The sequence below is a fragment of the Cucurbita pepo genome, chromosome 9 (genome assembly GCF_057944985.1).
Source record: "Cucurbita pepo subsp. pepo isolate OVF chromosome 9, ASM5794498v1, whole genome shotgun sequence".
NCBI classification, from domain to species: domain Eukaryota; kingdom Viridiplantae; phylum Streptophyta; class Magnoliopsida; order Cucurbitales; family Cucurbitaceae; genus Cucurbita; species Cucurbita pepo.
In genome coordinates this window covers 8,464,700-8,484,985 of record NC_141806.1, presented here as the reverse complement: position 1 = coordinate 8,484,985, position 20,286 = coordinate 8,464,700, and the positions used below count along the sequence as shown (strand labels likewise).

The window sequence follows — 20,286 nt, the reverse complement described above, 5'->3', positions numbered from 1 at the left end:
AATAAATATTATATCATTTTTGGAATTAAAAATCTGAATCGTTCCATTGTCGTGGAATTGAAAGTGAGTTTCGAATTGGTTTTGGTTTCCTTAGATCCGTGTGGTTTAGGTGTTTACCATCCATAATGCAACGTGGTGGGTGAAGAGGAAGGATATACGACGAAGAATCGAGAGAAAACGGTGAGAAATTGACGTCGGAGGCTTAAAATCACTCCCTTGGCTCAGTCGGCTTAAAAGGCTCGGCTCGGCTCCATGACTCAAAACTCACTCCTTAACCTCGATAAATAGAAAATTAGCCAATTCCCACTGTTTCGACCATTTCAAAGCTAATTTGACCTTGTTTAAGAAAAATAAGGTCCGTATAAGGGTAAAATTCTCAATTTAAATTTAATTGAGTTAAGAATTCTTAGATCACTAACGAAACAGGATGGATATTCTAATAGGAAACGACAACGGGCGGTAATTTAGAACAATTCAAGGAACAAGAGATAACGTAGTTGAATTAGGGAGAACGCTGGCTTCACATGTGTCATATGCCTGAATATCCAAATTGTTATGAAATGATATGTATATGTTCTAAGATGTGATTGTTATGTTGTAATTGATGAATTGATACGTTAGTGATATGATATATTAAAATATCATATATTGAAGACATGCTCGGGATATGTGATGTGACTCTTATGATATATGATATGTTATGTGCATGATGTGGATTGTTATGTCTAAAAGCATGAAAGCGTTATGATATAATATATGTGCGACATGAATGATATGATGTGATTGATTTGCAAAGCGATGAACTAGCATGAAATACAACCCCGAGATACGCATTAGAATTATTATAAATCATATGATAAATGTTATGAGAAATGATATGATATGAAGAAGACGCTAGGGGGTTTGTATTAAATGATAATGAAAATGAAAAAAAATTGGGACCTCATGCATTATTGTGTTCTCATGCATTGGGGGATACTCCTACTTCTTCATGACAGTACGAATGCGTACTCTACGAGGCAGGGGAATGATCATTAGGTTTACCATAATGTTGTCGCGACAGTCGCTATTCAATAGCTACCAGAGAATGCCGACCTTTTCCTTTTATGGTGTTCGACAAGAGTCTGTTAGTGAATGTTATCCCGATAAACCAGGCCTAAGGGGTGTGTGTGCTCACCTGGTGGACCCATGTTAGGATAGCTACATTTATGTCTATTTTGTAGCCCTTAAGTTAGATCTGAGCATTATTTTTCCTTTTTCTTTAGTTAAATCAGGTATTGTCTTATTCTTTAGTTAAATCACATTATTTATTTTCTATGGTTTATTTTAAGGATTTTATTTGACTTACCTATTTAGTGATTTCACATTATTTATTTTCTATGGTTTTTTTTAAGGATTTTATTTGACTTACCCATTTAGTGACTTTTGGCATAGGACATTCCAAAAATGGGGTACTATCGGATTTGGTGAATTCAATAATAGACGTCTGTTGGCATTCCAGCCTTCCTTCTCCTTTCAGGGCCTACCCGAAAGAAAATCCAATATTTCTTGGTCGTGAATATCTGATTAGGACGAACCGCCCCATGGTTTGCTTCGAAACAAAACAATTGGAATTAGGCTCGTTGAACTGGAATGAGGATTTTATTTCAAACATAAGTCCATGACATCATTTATAAACTATTTTAAATGAAGGTTTTTGCCATTTATAGTCATGTCGTGCATATAGTAGCGCAATTGAACAATCTTAGACTTGCTTGATCAACTACTATAGTAACCTTCTTTGATATTTCTCAATATGTAAAATTGTTCCAAAACACAAGATTAATAGTTGGACAAATTAATTAGGAAAGAAATAAAAATTGCTGATATATAAAGTATTTTTTATGGGTGAGTTTCCAAAACGAAAGCCATCACACAAAATGTGGAAAACAGACGCAGGCGTTGTCTTTTTTTTGCGATATAATCACTTGCCCAATTATTGTTAGGTTCATTGAATGTGTCAGATTCAATGAATCTGGTCTCCTTCCTTCTTTTAAGGTTGCATCAGTAAAAAAAAGTTAAATTTGAATGGTCATATATATCAATTAATAGCCTCCGTCAAATTATGTTTGAAAAATATTAGTTTACACATTTGCAATGTTAAATCTCATTTTGACGGGAGGAGAACGAAACATTGTTTATAAGGGTGTGGAAACATCTCCTTACAAGACACGTTTTAAAACCTTGAGGGGAAGCCTAAAAAGGAAAACTTAAAATGACCAATAATGCTAGAAGCCCGAAAAGGAAAGCTTAAAGAGACCAATAACTACTAGCGGTGGGCTTAGGCTGCTGCAAATGGTATTAGAGTAAGACATCAGGCGATATGCCAGTGAGGAAGCTAAGCCCTAAAGAGAGGTGGACACGAAACAGTGTGCCAACAAGGACACTAGACCCCAAAATAGGTGGATTGAAGGGTCCCACATTGATCGGAGAAGGGAATAAGTGCCGGGGACATTGGGCCTTAAAAGAAGGTGGATGGTAAGATCTCACATTGGTTGGGAAGGAGAAGGAAAACATTCTTTATAAGAATGTGAAAACCTCTCCCTCAAAATCGCGTTTTAAAAATTTATTCACTCACACTGTTTGCCATTCCAAATAAACTATTAACAACCCTTTGCAGGGATACATTGACGGCTACTATACCACCTCTCCATTTCTGAATGAAAATTGAACCCAACAGAACTCAGAATTCAGTATCTTGAAAAGGTATAAAAACTACACTGACACAGATCAGATAGTAAACTACATGCATGATCTATCTGCTTTGTTCTAATATGTATGAGTACATCATTGGCAACAACAAAGAATCCTTGAAACAGAGGTATACAATTTGAAGTTTGAAGGAATACACCTTGAAGTTTTGAAACATGGCTGAAGAACTAATATCAGACCTACCTTATTGAGCATCTTCCCGTGTCGAGTATGTACGAAATTGCCTTCGAGGAGATTTCCGTTCATTTGAGGATATTCAAAGCATGCTTTCTACCTTCGGCAAAGATTGATCAGACAGTCATTGAGCTAGTTCCCTGGTTGACATAGGACAAGCAAGTTATTGTGACAAATGCAAGTTATTGAGGTTTTGTACTGAATGTGAATACCAACAGACGGCAAATGCCATGGCTGAACAACCTCGTGAACTCTGTATTAAGGTTAATCCTCAATTTGTGAGAGGGTTGTCAAAAAGCAGCTTAATATCAATATCAAGCATGTCTACTCTATGAAGATCAATTCACAGATATCAGAAACCTAGGGCTTCCAACTCAAATGTGATCTACATATTAAGCTCCCCACTGTCCTTCCTACACTAAAATTGAATTGATTTGATTATGTTTTTCTTGGAGGCGTCATGATCTTGGCATACTCACGACCAGCTTTAAGGAGAACCCAATCTCCATATTCATTTTTTGTCTAGCTTTGTAGCTTTGTCGGACTATAGGCAGGATTTGTTTTCGCTAACCGAACATCACTTGTGTGGTATCCAAGCTTATTCGGCCATACATGTTGCTTGCACGTGCATGTTCAATCGTTTGCGACACAACCGACTTGCCTCTACACTAGGCAAAGTCATACAGCTTGACCTTACCTCTACTTGGGGCCAAGATCTCTCAATTCAACGTTGTATCTTATCATCTCATCTTGATTCCCAATTAACATGGCTCATATGTCTTAACATCATCCCAAGTCACGGAGTGTCGTCGGCCATCCATGTGTCGTTCATAATATCGGGACATCCCGAGAATCCCCCCATCCGGGTTAAATTGAGGTCTTGGCTCTCCCGTGTCCATGCCATATCATTATGAACTCCGTATTAGATAGCGGGTACATAATTCAGGCGCAATACCGGCACACTCATACCACCCGATACTGTCCTTGAAAACCCCATTTCAAAGGAAGTCTCTCGAGACACTCATCTCGCAACACTCGCTCACATTGTGACACATATGTTCCAGAACTCAAGGGTGGTGGATAGCTAACACCATGTCTCCGCCTAATGGACATTTTGAGACATTTCCAAATTAGCAGGTGTAGACATGGTTTTTTTGTAAACGGTCATACGGTGTTGTGGCGCGTCCGTTTGGTGTCTGAAATTTGGCAAGCTCTCATATTTCATATGGACGGACTTGACTCCAGAACCGAATGTCCAAATTCCCTTTAGAACCCCAACTTTCAAGGTTAAGACCCGAGGCCTTACCCAACCCTTCAACGAGCCTATATATGACACTCTTGTCTACTTGTTGCCCCCATCTTGATTATGCCTCGTTTCCTCTTCAGTGCACGCATTATATGTTATGTTGAATGATGCACCGTCTTCCTCGGTCGCATCATGGCATTCTTCTACATTGGTCCTCGTGTGGCTGGATGGGCACGCCTTTTGAGGGTCACCACTTTGCTAGTCTCGACGGGTCACAACCCACTCTCTTCATAGTATGATTGAGACATTCTCCCCCACTAAAATTAGTTATCGTCCGCGATGAATTCCTCGGGGCACAATTACATTGTGGATTGTGACATTCTCCCCCACTTAATCTCGATATTATCTCGATGACGATACAAACTTTGGACTGCTGCTAACTTGACCCGATGGAACTGATCATGCTTCAGACAAGTATAATTTCACTAAGCACCCAACTTCTCTTTTGTCATAATGCTTATCTTACAGACGCTTCTAGGTCAACTTGGGGACAAGTTTAAGTGGATGCTTCTGACTCTTCTTTGTCATTTGGCACCACTCTATAACTCTTTTCGGGTCAATTTTTGGGTGAACTTGCCCCACTTAACCTTGACACTTCTCTTGGCTAATCTGCATACTCTCTGAGTGGCACATAACGGTACACTCTGTAGGGTGTGGCGCACAAGCCAACCACGACATTCGTCTTCCTACACACTATCTATGGGTTATCACACTTCCGGACCTATTCTTCTGTTCACCCATCTAGGACTCGGCCACCGAGACTCGTGACGTAGACACGACAATTCAACATTGTCATAGCTGTGGGTGAGGCTGGTTCTCATGACACCTATCTCCGGCTTGGCCAGGAACTCACCAGACAACTACGACCTTTTAAGGAGGCACTTCGCCCCAATCATGGCCAACATGGTCTCAATCAGAATATTCTCCAAGTCGCACAAACTGGTGCGCTACTCGGGGTGGGGCTCGCAAGCCCAATCACTACATTTCCTCATCATGGCCAAATCCTCTATTGAAGCAAAGTCAACTTTTTCTGACACAATCTCTTCGGTTGTTGGCACTACACTTCAGCCAACTCTTTGTATTAGCCACCTTCATGTAGCAATCATTTCATCCTCAAGCTGATATTGGTCTTGATCCTATTGTGAAGTCATCCACTTAAGGCAAGAGGGGATGACTCAAGAAATTAACGTGTGCTCACTTCTTGGAGCACTCTCTCTGATTGAGCAACCCATTCTTGTGGGCACTCCCCCACTTAGCTCTCGCTGTCTCTCTAGCAACAATTTCGTTCCCCCAAAAGGATTTGCATTGGGCGCAATCTAACATTTGGTCGGTGCATGTCTCAACTGGCTCTAAGCTATCTTTGCTTGCAACCATTGTCATTATTCCTCTCATGCGAATAGCTCTTTAGAAGGCACCGACCTGGTGCACCTTTTGTTTCATTTGTTTGCCCATTTCGAAATCCCAAACCCTTGGTAAATGAGCTTGGTCTTACTTGGCAGGTAGATCTCCCCACACTGAGGTGTTGCACACGCACTAATGAACTTGGGAGAGTCTTGGCTTCAACCCACAACTGAATTATGGTTTTGACTCGCAACTATCTTGCCCATTTTGGCATTCTTGACACACTTGCAAGGTTTTCCATCAACTCTTGGGGTCTCTCTCTTGTGCGATTAGAAACACAAAGTATGACTCTGATACCAATTGTCATGGTCATACTTTTTCAACCGTGCGACATCGTGATCTTGACACGCTCACGACCAGCTTTAAGGAGAACCCAAGCCCCATATTTACTTTTCGTCAAGTTCTGTGGCTTCGCTGGACCTTAGGCGAGGTTGTCTTCACCAACTAAACATCACTTGTGTGGAATCCAAGCTTATTCGGCTACACACGCCGCCTATGCGTGCATGTTTAATCGTCTAGGACACAACCGACTTGTCTTACACTAGGCCAAGCGATTCGACTCAACCTTGTCTCTACTCGAGGCGAAGGTCTCTCAATGCAACGTCGCATCTCATCATCTCATCTTGGTTTTCAATTAAGATGACTCATATATCTTGACGTCATCCCAAGTCACGGGTGTCGTCGACCGTCGAAACTCACTTAGTCATGCCATCGAGAACGGGCCCACGTGTTGTTCATAACATCAAGATATCCCAAACATCCCCATCCAAGTTCAATCGAGGCATTGGTCCTCCTGTACCTATGTCATGTCATTTACGAACTCTGTACCGGATAGCGGTGCATAATCCAACCTCCAACACAAGGGTTGGAGTGCAATACCGACACACCCACACCGCCTGATACTGTCCCTGAAAAACCTATTTCTAAGGAAGTCTTCTGAGACACTCGTCTCACAACACTCCCCCTCATTGTGGCACACGTATGTACTACAAGGTAGCTCAAATAGATCATAAGGCCCAAGGGTGGTGGACAGATGACAACATGTGTCCCCCAAGTTACATTTTGAGGCATTTCCAAACTGGCATGTGCAGACATGGTTTTTGGTGAACGTTCATATAGTGTTGTGGAGCGTCTGTCTAGTGTCCAATTGACACCAAATTTGGTGAGCTATCATATTTCATATGGACGAACTTGACTCCAAAATTGCATGTCCAAATTCCCTTCAAAACCCCAACTTTCTAGGTTAAGGCCTGGAGTCCTACTAGACCCTTCAACAAGCCTATCTGTGACACTCTTTACTACTTGTTACCCCTATCTTGCTTATGTCTTGTTTCCTTTCAATGCAAACATTATATGGTGTTGGATGATGCACCATTCTCTTTAGTCGCATCATGGCATTCTTCTATATTGACTCTCGCATGACTGGATGGGTGCCTTTTGAGGGTCGCTGCTTTACTTGACTTGACATGAGGTTCACACATTACTCTCTTCATACTATGGTTGTGACAACACTCCGCTCACATAGCTCACATTTCCTCTCATGTGAGTCTCCTAACCCACCTACTATTCTACACTTCTCCGTGAAAGTTCCAAGTCCTCAGTCATGAAAGAAATTGGGAAAATACTCTTGTAAAATAAATGAACATCAGGTCTGACTACATACCAAAAAAGTATAAAATAAACATCAAATAGTTGAAAGTAAAAATTCTACCAAACAGTTCAGCAAAGCAGCTGAAATTATTTCACATAATTTTCTGTTCAACCAATGGTAGTATTTGCATTCATGCTCTAAAATAAGAAAAGAGAGGCCGTGGTTTCTCCCTCCTAAAGAGTTCATGTACAAATCAAGATGCACACGAACTATACAAAGAAAATGGAGAAAAAATCATCCCGAGACTTGTTGCAGATAAATTATAGGAGGTAAAAAAATTACAAATACAATATCCATGTACAGGTCAGCATTAAATCTTTAATCCTAGATCACCATATACAAAAGGACGACAGATCTTACTATTGTGGAATCAGCCTGTCTTGCAGCATTTGCCCAATTTTTGTGAAAAGAAGTTGTTGCTCGTCAAACGTAAGGTTCATTAGGATCTAAAATAAATGGATACCATCAGAAGTCAGCTCATATATCCACAGACAGAGATTCTTTTCCTATTAAGAATGGTGAATTAATGAGAAATTCATCTAACCTGATCAATAATTGATTCAACAGTGATGCCCTGAGACACAACAAACGATTGATGATAGATATATGAAAACACGGCCATCACCATCTGCGTTTGAAAAAAAAAACCCAATATTTTAACTGCGGGGAACACAGGGTAAGAGTAATTGACAATGCAAAATAACTATTAGGAATACAAATAAGTTGGTTTAGTGCCTAGCTGAATTGAACCAAAGCAGGGAATAGAACCAAAATAAATTGAACCAAAATGATAGGATAAAATATTCTTAAACATCCAATATAATTCAGTATACCTGGCAATCCATCCTATCTGTGATTCCACCATGTCCAGGAATGCTATCGCCAAAATCCTTCAAAGGGGTACAACAGTGTAAGATTTATTGAAGTTACAAAATCAGTAGGCTTGACATAAGAAAAATGAGGAACCTTGATTTTAAAAGCTCTTTTAAATCCACTAGCAAAGAAACCACCAAAAGGAGCTATTATTGATGCAAACAAACCAAGACATATAGCATGCCACTGAACTCGCAAAATGGTTACAGCTTTCCATGGGAACTGCAAAATAATTACCCAAGTTAGAAAGACTAGTGTAGATTGGCAAATAAGAGATAGCTGTAATTTTAAGAACTCCAGACAGTAAAACTCGCAGGTCATAGAATGCAGACTATTCAAAAAATGTCAAAAATAAAAATAAAAATAAATCCATCTGTTAGAGTTGGACCTTTCAGGCTTGCGACAAAGTTATGATTCCAAAACTGATCCAATCCAACAACGTCAAACTAAACAAGAACATGACCTAATGCATATACAAAATTTGTATACTATATGATCAAATCCCACCGAGGACGAGAAGCTAGGGAGACCGACAGAGATTATATATTAAAGCCGAATATGGTACAGAATAAAGTTAATACTTTCTTAGTCAATATAGCAGACTTGAATGTTAAAAAATATGCGTACTTAAGTAAGAACATATCTTTTCAAAAATAAAAAAGGAAAATAATCAACTCATATCCCTAAACTTTGGGGTTGGATCAATAAAAACCTAAACTAAGACTTGTATCAATTTAAACCTACACTTCCATGAGTGTATCAATTTACCTCTATTTGATTTCATATGGAAAAAGTTAGTTTACACGTGCACAAACTTGTAATTCTATCAATTAAACCCCTAAAATGTCATAAGTAAATCAAGTTAAGCCCTCAAATTGAAAATCATTTTCTATGAATAGAAATTTAAAAAGACAGATCGTAAAAATTAAATGACAAGACTGTTAAAATTTGGAAAAAAAATTGGTCTACCAAGGCTAGAATTTTGTGACGGAATTCGTAAATAAATAGAAATAGGTTGCATCATGATAACAAACTTGAGTAGGAGAATTTTTTTCCCAGATCAACATATGCGAGTATAGTAAGTTTAAAACTTCAAAAGCACACAGATCAATCAAATTGACAAGGTAGTACATGAATGACCTATACGATAAAAGAATGAGAATGTTAAAAAATAATTTGATTGAAGTAATACCACTATACTCACCCATGTAGGAATCCATCCAGGTAAAGCATAATATTCAGGTGTGAACAAGGGACCTGGATCACAGTGAAGCCACCCAGTTGATAGGTCCTGCATTTTGAATCCAGATAAGTAGACATGATTACCTTCAAAGCAAAATTAGAACGAGACACTAAGAGAGAATCACCTTTCTTGGACATGTGAGCCAACTGAACCGACCCATGATGTGCGCAAGCTGCATCAGCACCAGCAAGTTAATAGCATCACTATTATATTTACTACTTCATTGTTACCATCACGTTTCCTGGCACTTAAAACATATTCACAGACAAGATTGTAGAAAACTGCACAACCTCATTATGAAATGTTAAATATATATATATATAGATATATATAGGACTAGATTAGAAAAGTCAGCTATCAAGAAACATGTAAAAAAAACATAAACCAAAATAAACTTGCCCCAGTTAAACAAGTCCATAGTACAAAATCTGAAAGTCAAAAATCAGAGAAATAAAAGAGTAATATTCAAAAGATATCTAGAAACTGAAGGTAGATATGTAATAAATTATGTCAGATCGATTAAAGGCAGAAGCCATTTTATAAATAAAACTAATTTTATTCTAAAAGAAAACAGAGAGAGAGAGAGAGAGAGAGAGAGATGGAACTATTTTTTGCAACCCATATCTGAGAAAGTGAACCATCCATGAATAATTGCACAACTTTAACGAGAAACCTTATTGATGCTAAGTATTGAAAGAAAATGTTCCACCCACAAGGCAAATGAACAACAGACCAATCAAGTTAAAGACTGTTCTTACGGATAAATTGTAAGGAGTATTGTCCATTTCTCAGTTATTTTCCCACCTAAAAAGGGGACAAATCAAAGTTAAAATATATATTGTTGTAGTCTATTGCTGTTTCAAAATCTGCTGAAGAGTACCAAATAATCATTTAATGCCCACATAGTAATATCAATATAAAAATACACTGACTCGCCACTGTATTGAGGAAGCATCTGATGAGAATACCAATAGATCCCCTCCCCGCCCGCCCCCCCGCCCCAATATATATCTATACATCCTCACAATTGAATCAAATTCATACGCCAGAAACAAGTTTTTCTCCTAATAAAAAAATAGGCCATTCTGGAACTCGAGAGATTGCTAATGAAACCCCAAAAGATCTGGTCTAAAGGAATTTCCATGAAATTCGGGGACAAGTGCCGCCTTACTATTAACACGGTAGATGTAACATTAAAGAACAGAACTTCTTAGACAAGTCCCGGCTTACTATTGCCCTCCCTCTCTTAGAAACTCGTAACCAAAGACCATGTCTTCATTTAGTATGCCTTCACTCAAAGGTCATGGTGGTTATTGTCGGACATATTCAACAGCTCTTCGTTTGCCCCCCTCTCGGTAAATACAAAGTTGTAGTGTTGGGGATTTGAGTAGTTAAATGCCTCCTGCTCTGATGGGAAATAGGGAAAGAAAGAAATCAACGATTGCCATAATTATTCTAGTGACACAGATAATTGGGATATTATTCAGTACAGAGTCCTTTAGCACCATGCCCTCAAGGTGGCTCTTGCTATTAAAAGCTTTTCACAATTGACAATGGGAAGGAAGGAATTACTTGGTTAGACGAGCTAAGTTCATAATATTGTAGAGTTTTTGCAGAAATGTAGAGGATGATGAACTATTCAAATGGGCATCTCTGTTGGCCTCTCTTTTGCCTTATCAACCTATTGACATTGAAGAGTCGCAGGTTTGGATTCTAGACAAAGAAAGTTATCACACTGCCAAATATATGGTCATGAAACTCTACGTGGGAGCTATATCAAACTGTCCAGACAAAGTTATTTGGACGGATTCCTATCCAAAAGAGATAAAGTTTATCCTTCGGGAACTCAACCACATCCACCTAAACACACCAGACTAGTTAATAAAGAAGTCCCTGGTTGGCTCCATCTTCACAATGCCGCAGTTTGTGTAATAGTGAGTCCCAGATACATACCTTTATTGACTGGCGTTTTGCTTGCAAGATTTGGTCCCATTTTCTCAGTCTATGGCTGAACAATGAATGTCCCTCTTGAGGTGCTAATTCTAATTGATCATCCTTCCATGCTTGAGACGAAGACTATTTTGCTACATATGGGTTGTTTGGAATGAGAGAATTACAAAATTTTCTGCGACAAGGAGAGATCCATCAAAGTTATAGTTGGACACATCATTTTTTTGGCTTTATACTGGTGTAAACATGTTCCACCTTTAAACAACTACAGTTTAAACTATTTGGAAAGGTTTTTTTATAACTTCAATTGGATGAGATTTCGCCCCCGTGTAACATTTCATACCATCATTGTTTCCTACATAAAAAATAAAAAAGAAAAAAAAAAACCAGAAGAAATCCAATCAATGGCATCGTTCTCTAGCACAGACCATGTTTGATGGGCACAATACACTTCCAAGAATTTAAATTTCCATCTTTTATTTTTTAAAACAAGAAATGAAATTTTTATTGAATAAATGAAAAAAGACTAGTGCTATAAAAATACGAACTCCACAAGGGAGCGGAAAATGAACAAAATTGATAACGAAAAGAACGAAAGCACGCACTAGTATTGAGGCTCAAACCAAGCTTGAAACTCTAAACCCCACAAAAATGAGCGAGGATGCTGATGGCAAGAAAGAAAACACTTGGAAAGAAAGAAACCCCTAAAGCAAAACACGAAAAAGTGGCCTTTGAAATAACACAAAAAGGCCACCTTACAAGATAAAAATCCTGCAGAAACACAAGGGAAGCTCTGAAGACATAAAGATAAAAAATCAGGGACATCAACAACAAACCAAGCTGAAAAGAAACTTTAATCGAAGCTATAGCCACAAAGAAAGCAAACAAACCAAGGAAAAATCTTGCTAAGCAAGAACCTTAGAAGCCAAAGACAACAAAAAAAAAATATATGCCCTCTGAAAGCCGCACAAAAAGCTACCAACAAAACGCCTAAAAACCACAAAAAGTGACAAAGAACCCTGCTGAAAGTAAGCTTTAACAGAATGTTGAGCCATAAGTAGAAACCTCCAAAGACAAAACAGAGCTGACAACCAAGCTTACAACTTGCTAACAACCAAAAAAGGGAACCTCAAAAGAACGAGAAAAAAATAATAATAACTAACTGCAGGCTTTCAAAAAATTCTCGAAGAAGTGAGTGAACATCAACAAGAGACTAATTCACTTGAAATCCAAGAGAACTTCAAATAAGAGACTAGGAGGTAAATAAGATACAACTTAACAATACCCGAACACAGTTTCCACCTGAAATAATTGACTGTTGAAAATACTGGTGGTAGACTAGTAAGTAAGGTTGCTAATCTAGAAAACTAAAAAATTTTAACCACAATATGTACTAGTTGTTCAAATATAAACTAGAAACCTGCCAACAATATAAACTAGATTCGGTAGTGTAATTGTTTTTTTTTTTTTTTTTTTCTTATTCATCCTAAAAAAGACAATATAAACTAAAAAATTATCATAACTACTACCTTCCTTGAGCTTTTAGTACAGTAAGTTAGTGGAGAATTAGGTTAGATTTAAGTGTATTAAACTTACAATAGAGGCTGAGAGAAGAGTTAAACAATTTTTTACTTGAATAAGAACGTTTTAAATATACGACCATTTCAAGCACATTGCTAACCACTGAAGGTACAATATTTGCCCAAAGTTGGTCATATTGACAGGTTAACCAAGAAGAAACAGACATTTGACATACTCCAAAATCTACAAGATGCACGTAATTAGAAATAGACACGAATAAAGATAATAAGTTAGCATTATATTCATTCTTCAGTGGAATAATCACCATAAATGCCGAGATAATAGTTGTCACAGAGGCTCCAATGAATCCCTCCCAAGTTTTCTTTGGAGATATCTTGATCAACGGGGTTCTTCCAAAGAAAAATCCAAAAAAGTATGCAGCAATATCATTTATTACAATGAGTGTTGCTGGAAGAAGAAACCTGCGCATACATTTGGCAACCTTTCAAAACAAACATATCTAAAGACTTTCGTACCAACAGAACATAATTAAATAAATAGATATCCAAAGACTTTATAACCTGTATTCAAGTCAAAAACAATATTAACTATTAAGAGAAATGGATCTAGATGCCATAAAATCCTAGTCACAAATTCTTACAGTGTTTCACATGCTCATTGACTGGGCATTAGACGGTTGGAAGGGTAATTTTGTAAGCATTTCTAAGCGTGGGGTTCTCAGTATTGTGGACTTACCATTTTCCACATTGAAAAGAGAATTACAACATAAATAAAATACGGAGAGAACCCTTCAAGCCGACTATACAAGACATGAAAAATGAATGATAAGAAAATTTTAATTAGCCATTTCTTTAAAATATAAATAAATAAATAAACATGTCCACCCCAGTCTTGAGCCAAAGTGGTCAGGTAGAAGCCAAATCTAACCTTTGGTTTCAAACAAAAGCCTGTTTCCTCAAACATCTTACACCTAAATTCTAAGAGGCAATTAACACAAAATCCAACTCCTTGCATCATAGATTTTCATCAATCACAACAACCATCTTCCTTCTTTAAAGCATTTCTAAATTCAGATAAAAATACCAGCGCAAAAATAGAAAGGGATATTTCATCTCTAGTCTCAAAATTACTAATTAGAGAAAACCAACCAATATCAAGTTGAGAATTTACTCATTCTGGGCTTTCCTGTTAATTGATATAATATTTGAGGTTAATTACAATGTAATTTAATTAGTCGGATGCAGCTAAATGGCAGTCTTAGGAGTATTTGGCCTACAATTTCAAACTCACAAGCCCCAAACCGAGAATCTTCAACAATTAGTTGTATATGTTGTTGTATATGTTCGTTACAAATCAACAGGATTTCCTCCTATAATCTCCTGTGCGACATTAGTCTCTTGCAAGAATAAAGCTAAGAAAACTCTGTAGAAGAAAGTTAAGTAATAGATGCTACTGGCACATCCTATAATCTCCTGTGCGACATTAGTCTCTTGCAAGAATAAAGCTAAGAGAACTCTGTAGAAGAAAGTTAAGTAATAGATGCTACTGGCAGTTCGTTGGCTAGCAAGATTTCGTCTCGTGGATCCAATAAATGGATGACTATCTCTTGCACGAATTAGATCCATATAAATCAATGTAAAAGCATAACCGTATTGATTTCAATCTGCAGGCTCATACCTCACCTTACAAGAGTCAATAAATTAGCTGTTACCCATTTACATTCTTAGTTCATAGGAGAGATCTTGTATCTAACCACGATCCTACTCTTAAAGGAAAGCTGGAATCATGTGGACTGGTTCATTTGTTGCCATTTTGTGAGAGACTTGATCTAGCAAAGCTACTAAGAGTTTTGAGGAGTTAAAGAGGATAGAGGAGAGGTTATGGGTGGGTGCGTCAGTAATAAGATTTTGTTCACCATGACTAATAAGAGTTCATTTATATTTTCACATTACTGAAATTTTTGAAGATTTTGTTCCCCTTAAGTTAGGCTAGTGTCTTGCTTGTACCTTGCCTAGGCTAAGACTGTTGCATCCTGAAAAACTAAAATTACTTTGAGAAGATGCTTAAAATGAATAATGTGATATAATGACCTGACGATTCTAAACTTCTTTGGAATCAAGTAATTCAATGATAAAAACCAAAGTCAGTGAAACTAATGCTTGTCATAATTTCCATGCTAGGCATATGTTTTGCATACGCCATAGATGGATTAATTTTATTTAAATATTTTATAAACTCATACCCTAGTATCTCGAGATCTTTGCTATAAGAAACATATTAATACATAACAACCATAACATAGAGAAGATTACACAAATATAGTTGCGTAAGAAACCAAGTGAAAGATCCCTCATGCTACTCATACCCTGATGTTAACAACTGCGATGCTACCAAGCAACAATTAGCTAAGCATTCAATGATCGGAAAGCTATATTGATGTACTTTTTGGGTGGAGGATTCCTCTACCCCAGCCTTTATGCTGTTCTTTCTTTTTTTAACTACAAAATATATTTGAGGATTCTTATTTGAGGAAGGAAAAAAAAATCTATCACGCAACATTAGCTAAGCAAATGGTCCAAAAGTAACCAAAACAAGGACAATTTTATCGTAGGGAGAAATAGGAGAAGTGAATGAAATAGAACTATGGACACTCAAAGCAAAATGAATTACCAGAAGATTCCTTCGAAGATGTTAGCAACAGTGAAAGAAGACTGTGTAAACACAACTATCAAGATCATGTGTGTCCATGCATACTGGCCAAACTGATATTTGTACATCTTCTTTTTTAAAGTAAGAATGAACCACATAAAACCTGATCCAGGCAACAAAATGTGTTACTTCAACAGCCAAATTACCTTTTCAAAGGGGCAAAAAATACTGTAGAAAAACTACCCAGAATTCTAAATAACATGGATAGCGAGCATGCACTCATGAAAGAACAACTGAACCTTTATCATCAACAGTCAAAATAGAAGAATCTAGCAGACATAAAATGCCAATTGAAAATGATCCAGGTAATAACAAAGAGGGAGATGTCATTAATTCACATAGCTGAAGTCACTAGCATAATACTAGTACCTACCTGCAATATACAAGAAATAACAAATGGCCATTTGATACTTGACAAGGCTGCTAACAAGCAGATACAGAACTTTATCTGTTGTTACAGTATTGACAAGCCGTTGACTGAGAAGACGGCCATAAACAAAAAACATTGCCGTAAAGAAGAAGTACCTACATAGTTTGAGAATCATCGATTCATTAACAGAATGGAACTTGATGGAAGAATACTAGCTGTCATTAGTAGAATAAATCTTTCTTAATTTATAAAAAAAAAAAAAAAAAAAAAAAAAAAAAAAAATTAGATACATATAGTACCAGTTTAACGACCGGAATCCTGGGAGCTGCCTATCTTCATGGGTTCTCCTGAGTAGATTGAAGAGTTCTCGTGCCATAAAGATTTGGATTACAACCACCATAGCCATGATAAAGAGATGTCCAAGGTATATTGCTAATGCAAATCCTCCAATCATCCAGATAGATGAATAGGCACGAATCAACATCGACTTGTATTTATTTCTATCATTAACAAGTAAATGGCTTCCATTTGACTTCAAATCCTCCGGAATCCCCTGAAAATTGGGGAGAGAGAGCTCAAACACTCATTAATTTTACAGAACCATTACACAATCCAAGAACACTGAAAACATTTTTCCCCTGTAATCTCATTAAAAAAAGGAAAATGAACAAAAAAAAAAAGGAAACAGTATCACCTTTTTTTTTTTTTTTTTTTTTTTTTTTTTTTAACTGTAGATAAACGCTAATCGAATAGCACCAAATTACCCAAAAAAGGAAAAGAAAAGAAAAGAAAAATAGCATCATTAGTAACTTCATTAACGAGTTCATCCCTGAGGCAACACAAAAGTATATCGAAAAGAAAAGGGTGATAAACAAGAAAAAGGCAGATTAAGGAGGAGAAACCTCATTTGATCGCCTACGGTGTCGAAGCCGAGCACTAGGGCTGGACGGATAGTGGAAACTATTTTGTCTCTGCATGACTCTTCAAACCAGATCTCACATCAATGCGAGAATAGCTGGTAGAACAATCAGACAAAACACCTGCACATGCGTCATGCGATTAGGGGAGGCAAATGAATCAAGTCAACTAGGTTTCTGAAACCCAATGGCAACGAACGACATGAACAAAATTGAAGAACGAAAGAGCGAGTGAAACCTGGCGACGCAGAGGCAGAACGAAAAGCTGATCGCAACGTGTTGAGTAGGGAAGAGATTGCATAACATAAATCGGAGGAAGGAGAGAACGCGAACTCCAATGGAATATTTCAATACAATCCGTTTTCTTCTTGGAAGCGATTCACAACTGTCACTTCTTCTGTCTCACACGACATTTGATTATGATGCCCAAAATGATCTGTAAAACACTGTTCAAAGATTACAGGACCCTAAAACTCATCAATCAATCAACCCATGGATGAAAATTAAAAAATATATATATATATTTAAAAGATAATTTTTTAAAATATATATTTAAATTAAATGGCTAGTCTTAATTAAAAAAATAAAAATTTTAATATACTGTCTAGACAACCTGAATCCAACAAGTTTTGATTGGATTGGATTCATTATTGAACGAGAGTTGTTTTGATTAAAAGATATATAGCCCCAACCATTGATTTTGGTCTAAAAAAATATGTCAATCCAATCTAACCCATGAACATCATGACAAATACAATTATTAATTTATAAAAATGACATGTTTTTCGTTAAAAATAAAAAGATTTACAATAAATATCCTTATATACCATTAGATATTTACTATTTTTGTAGTTTAAATATTTGACTTTTGAAATGAATTTATAATATTTAAATATATTGAAATAGCTCGAGTGGCATGATAATTAATATAGTAGACTTGCACGTTTATTTTGTTTTCTAAATTTTATTTATACATTAATTTTAGTTATGAGATTCAATTAAAAATATTATTTAAAAATTACACATCAATTAATGAGTAATTTGAAGTGTGTAGCAATTTCAAAATTAATGAGTAATTTGAAGTGGGTAGTAATTTTTGGAACCATACGAGTCAATTTCGTGATGTAATCTAAATTATAACAGTCGTCAAATTTTTTAGGTCACGCCCCTAATTTTCTTGCTTAAATATATGAACATAAATATAAGAGTACGCGTTCGTACTAACATAACATAATGGGAAAGTATCCCAATGTACATGATATACATAAATGCATGAGGTTCCCATGAATTAAAGTCAAAGCATAAAATCAAAATCATTTTGTTCTTCCTTTCCTCCATGCCATAGCATACATGTGAGTCACGAATGCATAGTAATCATTATGACTTTCATATTGCATCATCTATAATCTATAACATGGCTTCACATGGCAAAGCATACTGACATACATAGTTTTTCATTTCATTCATTATCATGGCATAATAGAACATCACATACATAACATCATACGTTATCACATAGCTACATAAGCATAACATAACATTTTGACACATGCAGGGGTCACGGGGCATTCTTCATCATACATCTTATAATTCTTCCTACACTAACACTAAGTCACTTACATGCTTGGCCTAGGCCAGAGTCACTATTTATTGTTTGTACCAGCCTAAATCTACTTCTCATTGTCCAATTCAACCTCTGATCTATCATCTCGATAATATCAATTAAACTCCTTTTTGTTTTTGTTTGGCTACTAACCAAATTATGGCAAGTTATGATCAGTTTTCGACTCCTTTTGATGATAGATTCATTGTGTAATTTCCTAGAACATATAGATCATTTTGGTATTTCTTTTCTAGCACAATTCAAGAGATTTGTAATGAAATTAGTGTCATTTTGACGAAAAGTGAATTTAGAATTTCACTTGCTGAAATGGTTTCGAAACAATAACTTTACTTGCAATTCCTGGAGACTAACATTGTAATAGTTCAAGCCTACCGCTAGCAGATATTGTCCTCTTTGAGCTTTCCCTTCTGGGCTTCCTCTCAAGATTGTAAAACAGGTATGCTAGGGAGATGTTTCCACACCCTTATTGTTGGATCGATATGGCAACCCTAGAGGGGGGTGAATAGGGTTTCAACGATAAAGTGTTTAAACGTGATTAATATTTATAAGGATGAAACTTCTTACAGATGAGTAGAAGATGATAATTACTAGAAAAAAATAATTTAAGTCAAAACAATAATCAAGTAGAACATGCAAAAAAAAAAAAAAAAAAAAAAAAAAAATCACAATAATAATTTTGAAATTAAATAGGAAAGAGTTAGAAAAAATGACACCGTAGTTTTATAATGGTTCGGTCAAACTCGACCTACTCCACTCCCCAAGCGCCTCTTGGGAATTTGAATAAGGAACTTTCTCGACTCTTTCCACGGATTAGAGTCAAACCGCTACACTGCTCTTTTTACGAGTTCAAGAGCAAACTCAATCCTTTCCACAGCGCAGGATCAAATCGATACAAGTATTTGAATTTGATAGTAACACACCACAACTCTCTCAGAGAGTAGATTTACAATTTTGGAACACTCACAACTATTTCCTCACAATACAATAAACTTGTAAGCTTGGAGAGAACAACAAACCATGGAAACTTTGAATAAATGAGGATTGGAGAATTATGAAAGTTGTATATGAAAATGTGGGGAAGTTGATGAGTTTATATAGAGATGAAAAGTGACAAAAGGTAGGAATTAATATTGACCATTGGATTGGGTTAGGAACAATGGAAGGTGGAGATTAAAAGTACATAAATAAGAAAATTTTCTAAATTCATTTATTTAATTTTTTTAAAATATAATAATAATATAATATAATATAAAAATAATAAAAATGAGTAATGGTCTAACAAATTCAAAATTTATTATAAATATAATAATAATATAATAATAAAAACTATGTGAATAACTATCAAAATTTTAAAATATAATAATATAATAATATAATATAGTAGTAATAAAAATCGATGTGAGTAACGGTTAGATTCAAATTTATATTTTGTAAAAATAATTTTAATTAGAAATATAATAATAAGAAAAACTCCACTGTTTGTTATTCTTCCAAAATTATAAGTGTCATACTTTGATATATTTTGATTTGTCCATCATTTTGATTTTGCTGCCACATCATTACGTCGGGTATATTGTCTCGACTATAATTTTTTCATTTTAGCTCTGATTTGAGTAATTGAAAAGTAGTTGAAATCATTATTCCAGACATACTGTGCACCGTTCAAAATACTGAAAATAGTTAATAATTAAAAGTATGTTTGTTATCATCAAAACATCAATCAATTAATTGATTGAAATTAATTAAAATGAGATCAAGGGCCAAAAAGCCTACAG

At 36.2% G+C, this 20,286-nt stretch overlaps 1 protein-coding gene across 2 annotated transcripts; it reads right to left on the bottom strand.

Moving 5' to 3' along the window:
* Window positions 1–2,666: 2,666 nt before the first annotated feature.
* LOC111802706 (phosphatidate cytidylyltransferase 2) lies at window positions 2,667–17,342 on the bottom strand. 2 transcript variants are annotated; one of them, XM_023687172.2, is made up of 13 exons: window positions 17,126–17,342; window positions 16,873–17,010; window positions 16,270–16,523; window positions 15,974–16,125; window positions 15,562–15,703; window positions 13,196–13,352; window positions 9,524–9,571; window positions 9,361–9,447; window positions 8,250–8,378; window positions 8,117–8,173; window positions 7,828–7,911; window positions 7,644–7,729; window positions 2,667–3,065 (listed from the first exon to the last, which is right to left on the bottom strand). In XM_023687172.2, coding segments are annotated over exons 2-13 (1,272 nt in total). In that variant the 5' UTR covers window positions 16,948–17,010; window positions 17,126–17,342; the 3' UTR covers window positions 2,667–3,064. The 2 variants fall into 2 exon arrangements, with proteins under 2 accessions (XP_023542940.1, XP_023542938.1); XM_023687170.2 differs by lacking the exon at window positions 2,667–3,065 and having other exon boundaries at window positions 7,390–7,729; window positions 17,126–17,340.
* Window positions 17,343–20,286: the final 2,944 nt, after the last annotated feature.

Excerpts from the sequence above, each read along its gene's own strand:
- LOC111802706 (XM_023687172.2), bottom strand. The coding sequence starts at position 16,947 with ATGCAGAGACAAAATAGTTTCCACTATCCGTCCAGCCCTAGTGCTCGG. Across the intron at positions 8,174-8,249 it reads AAAGAGCTTTTAAAATCAAG|GATTTTGGCGATAGCATTCC; the intron begins GTTCCTCATTTT and ends ACCCCTTTGAAG. Across the intron at positions 7,730-7,827 it reads TTGAATCAATTATTGATCAG|ATCCTAATGAACCTTACGTT; the intron begins GTTAGATGAATT and ends CATTTATTTTAG.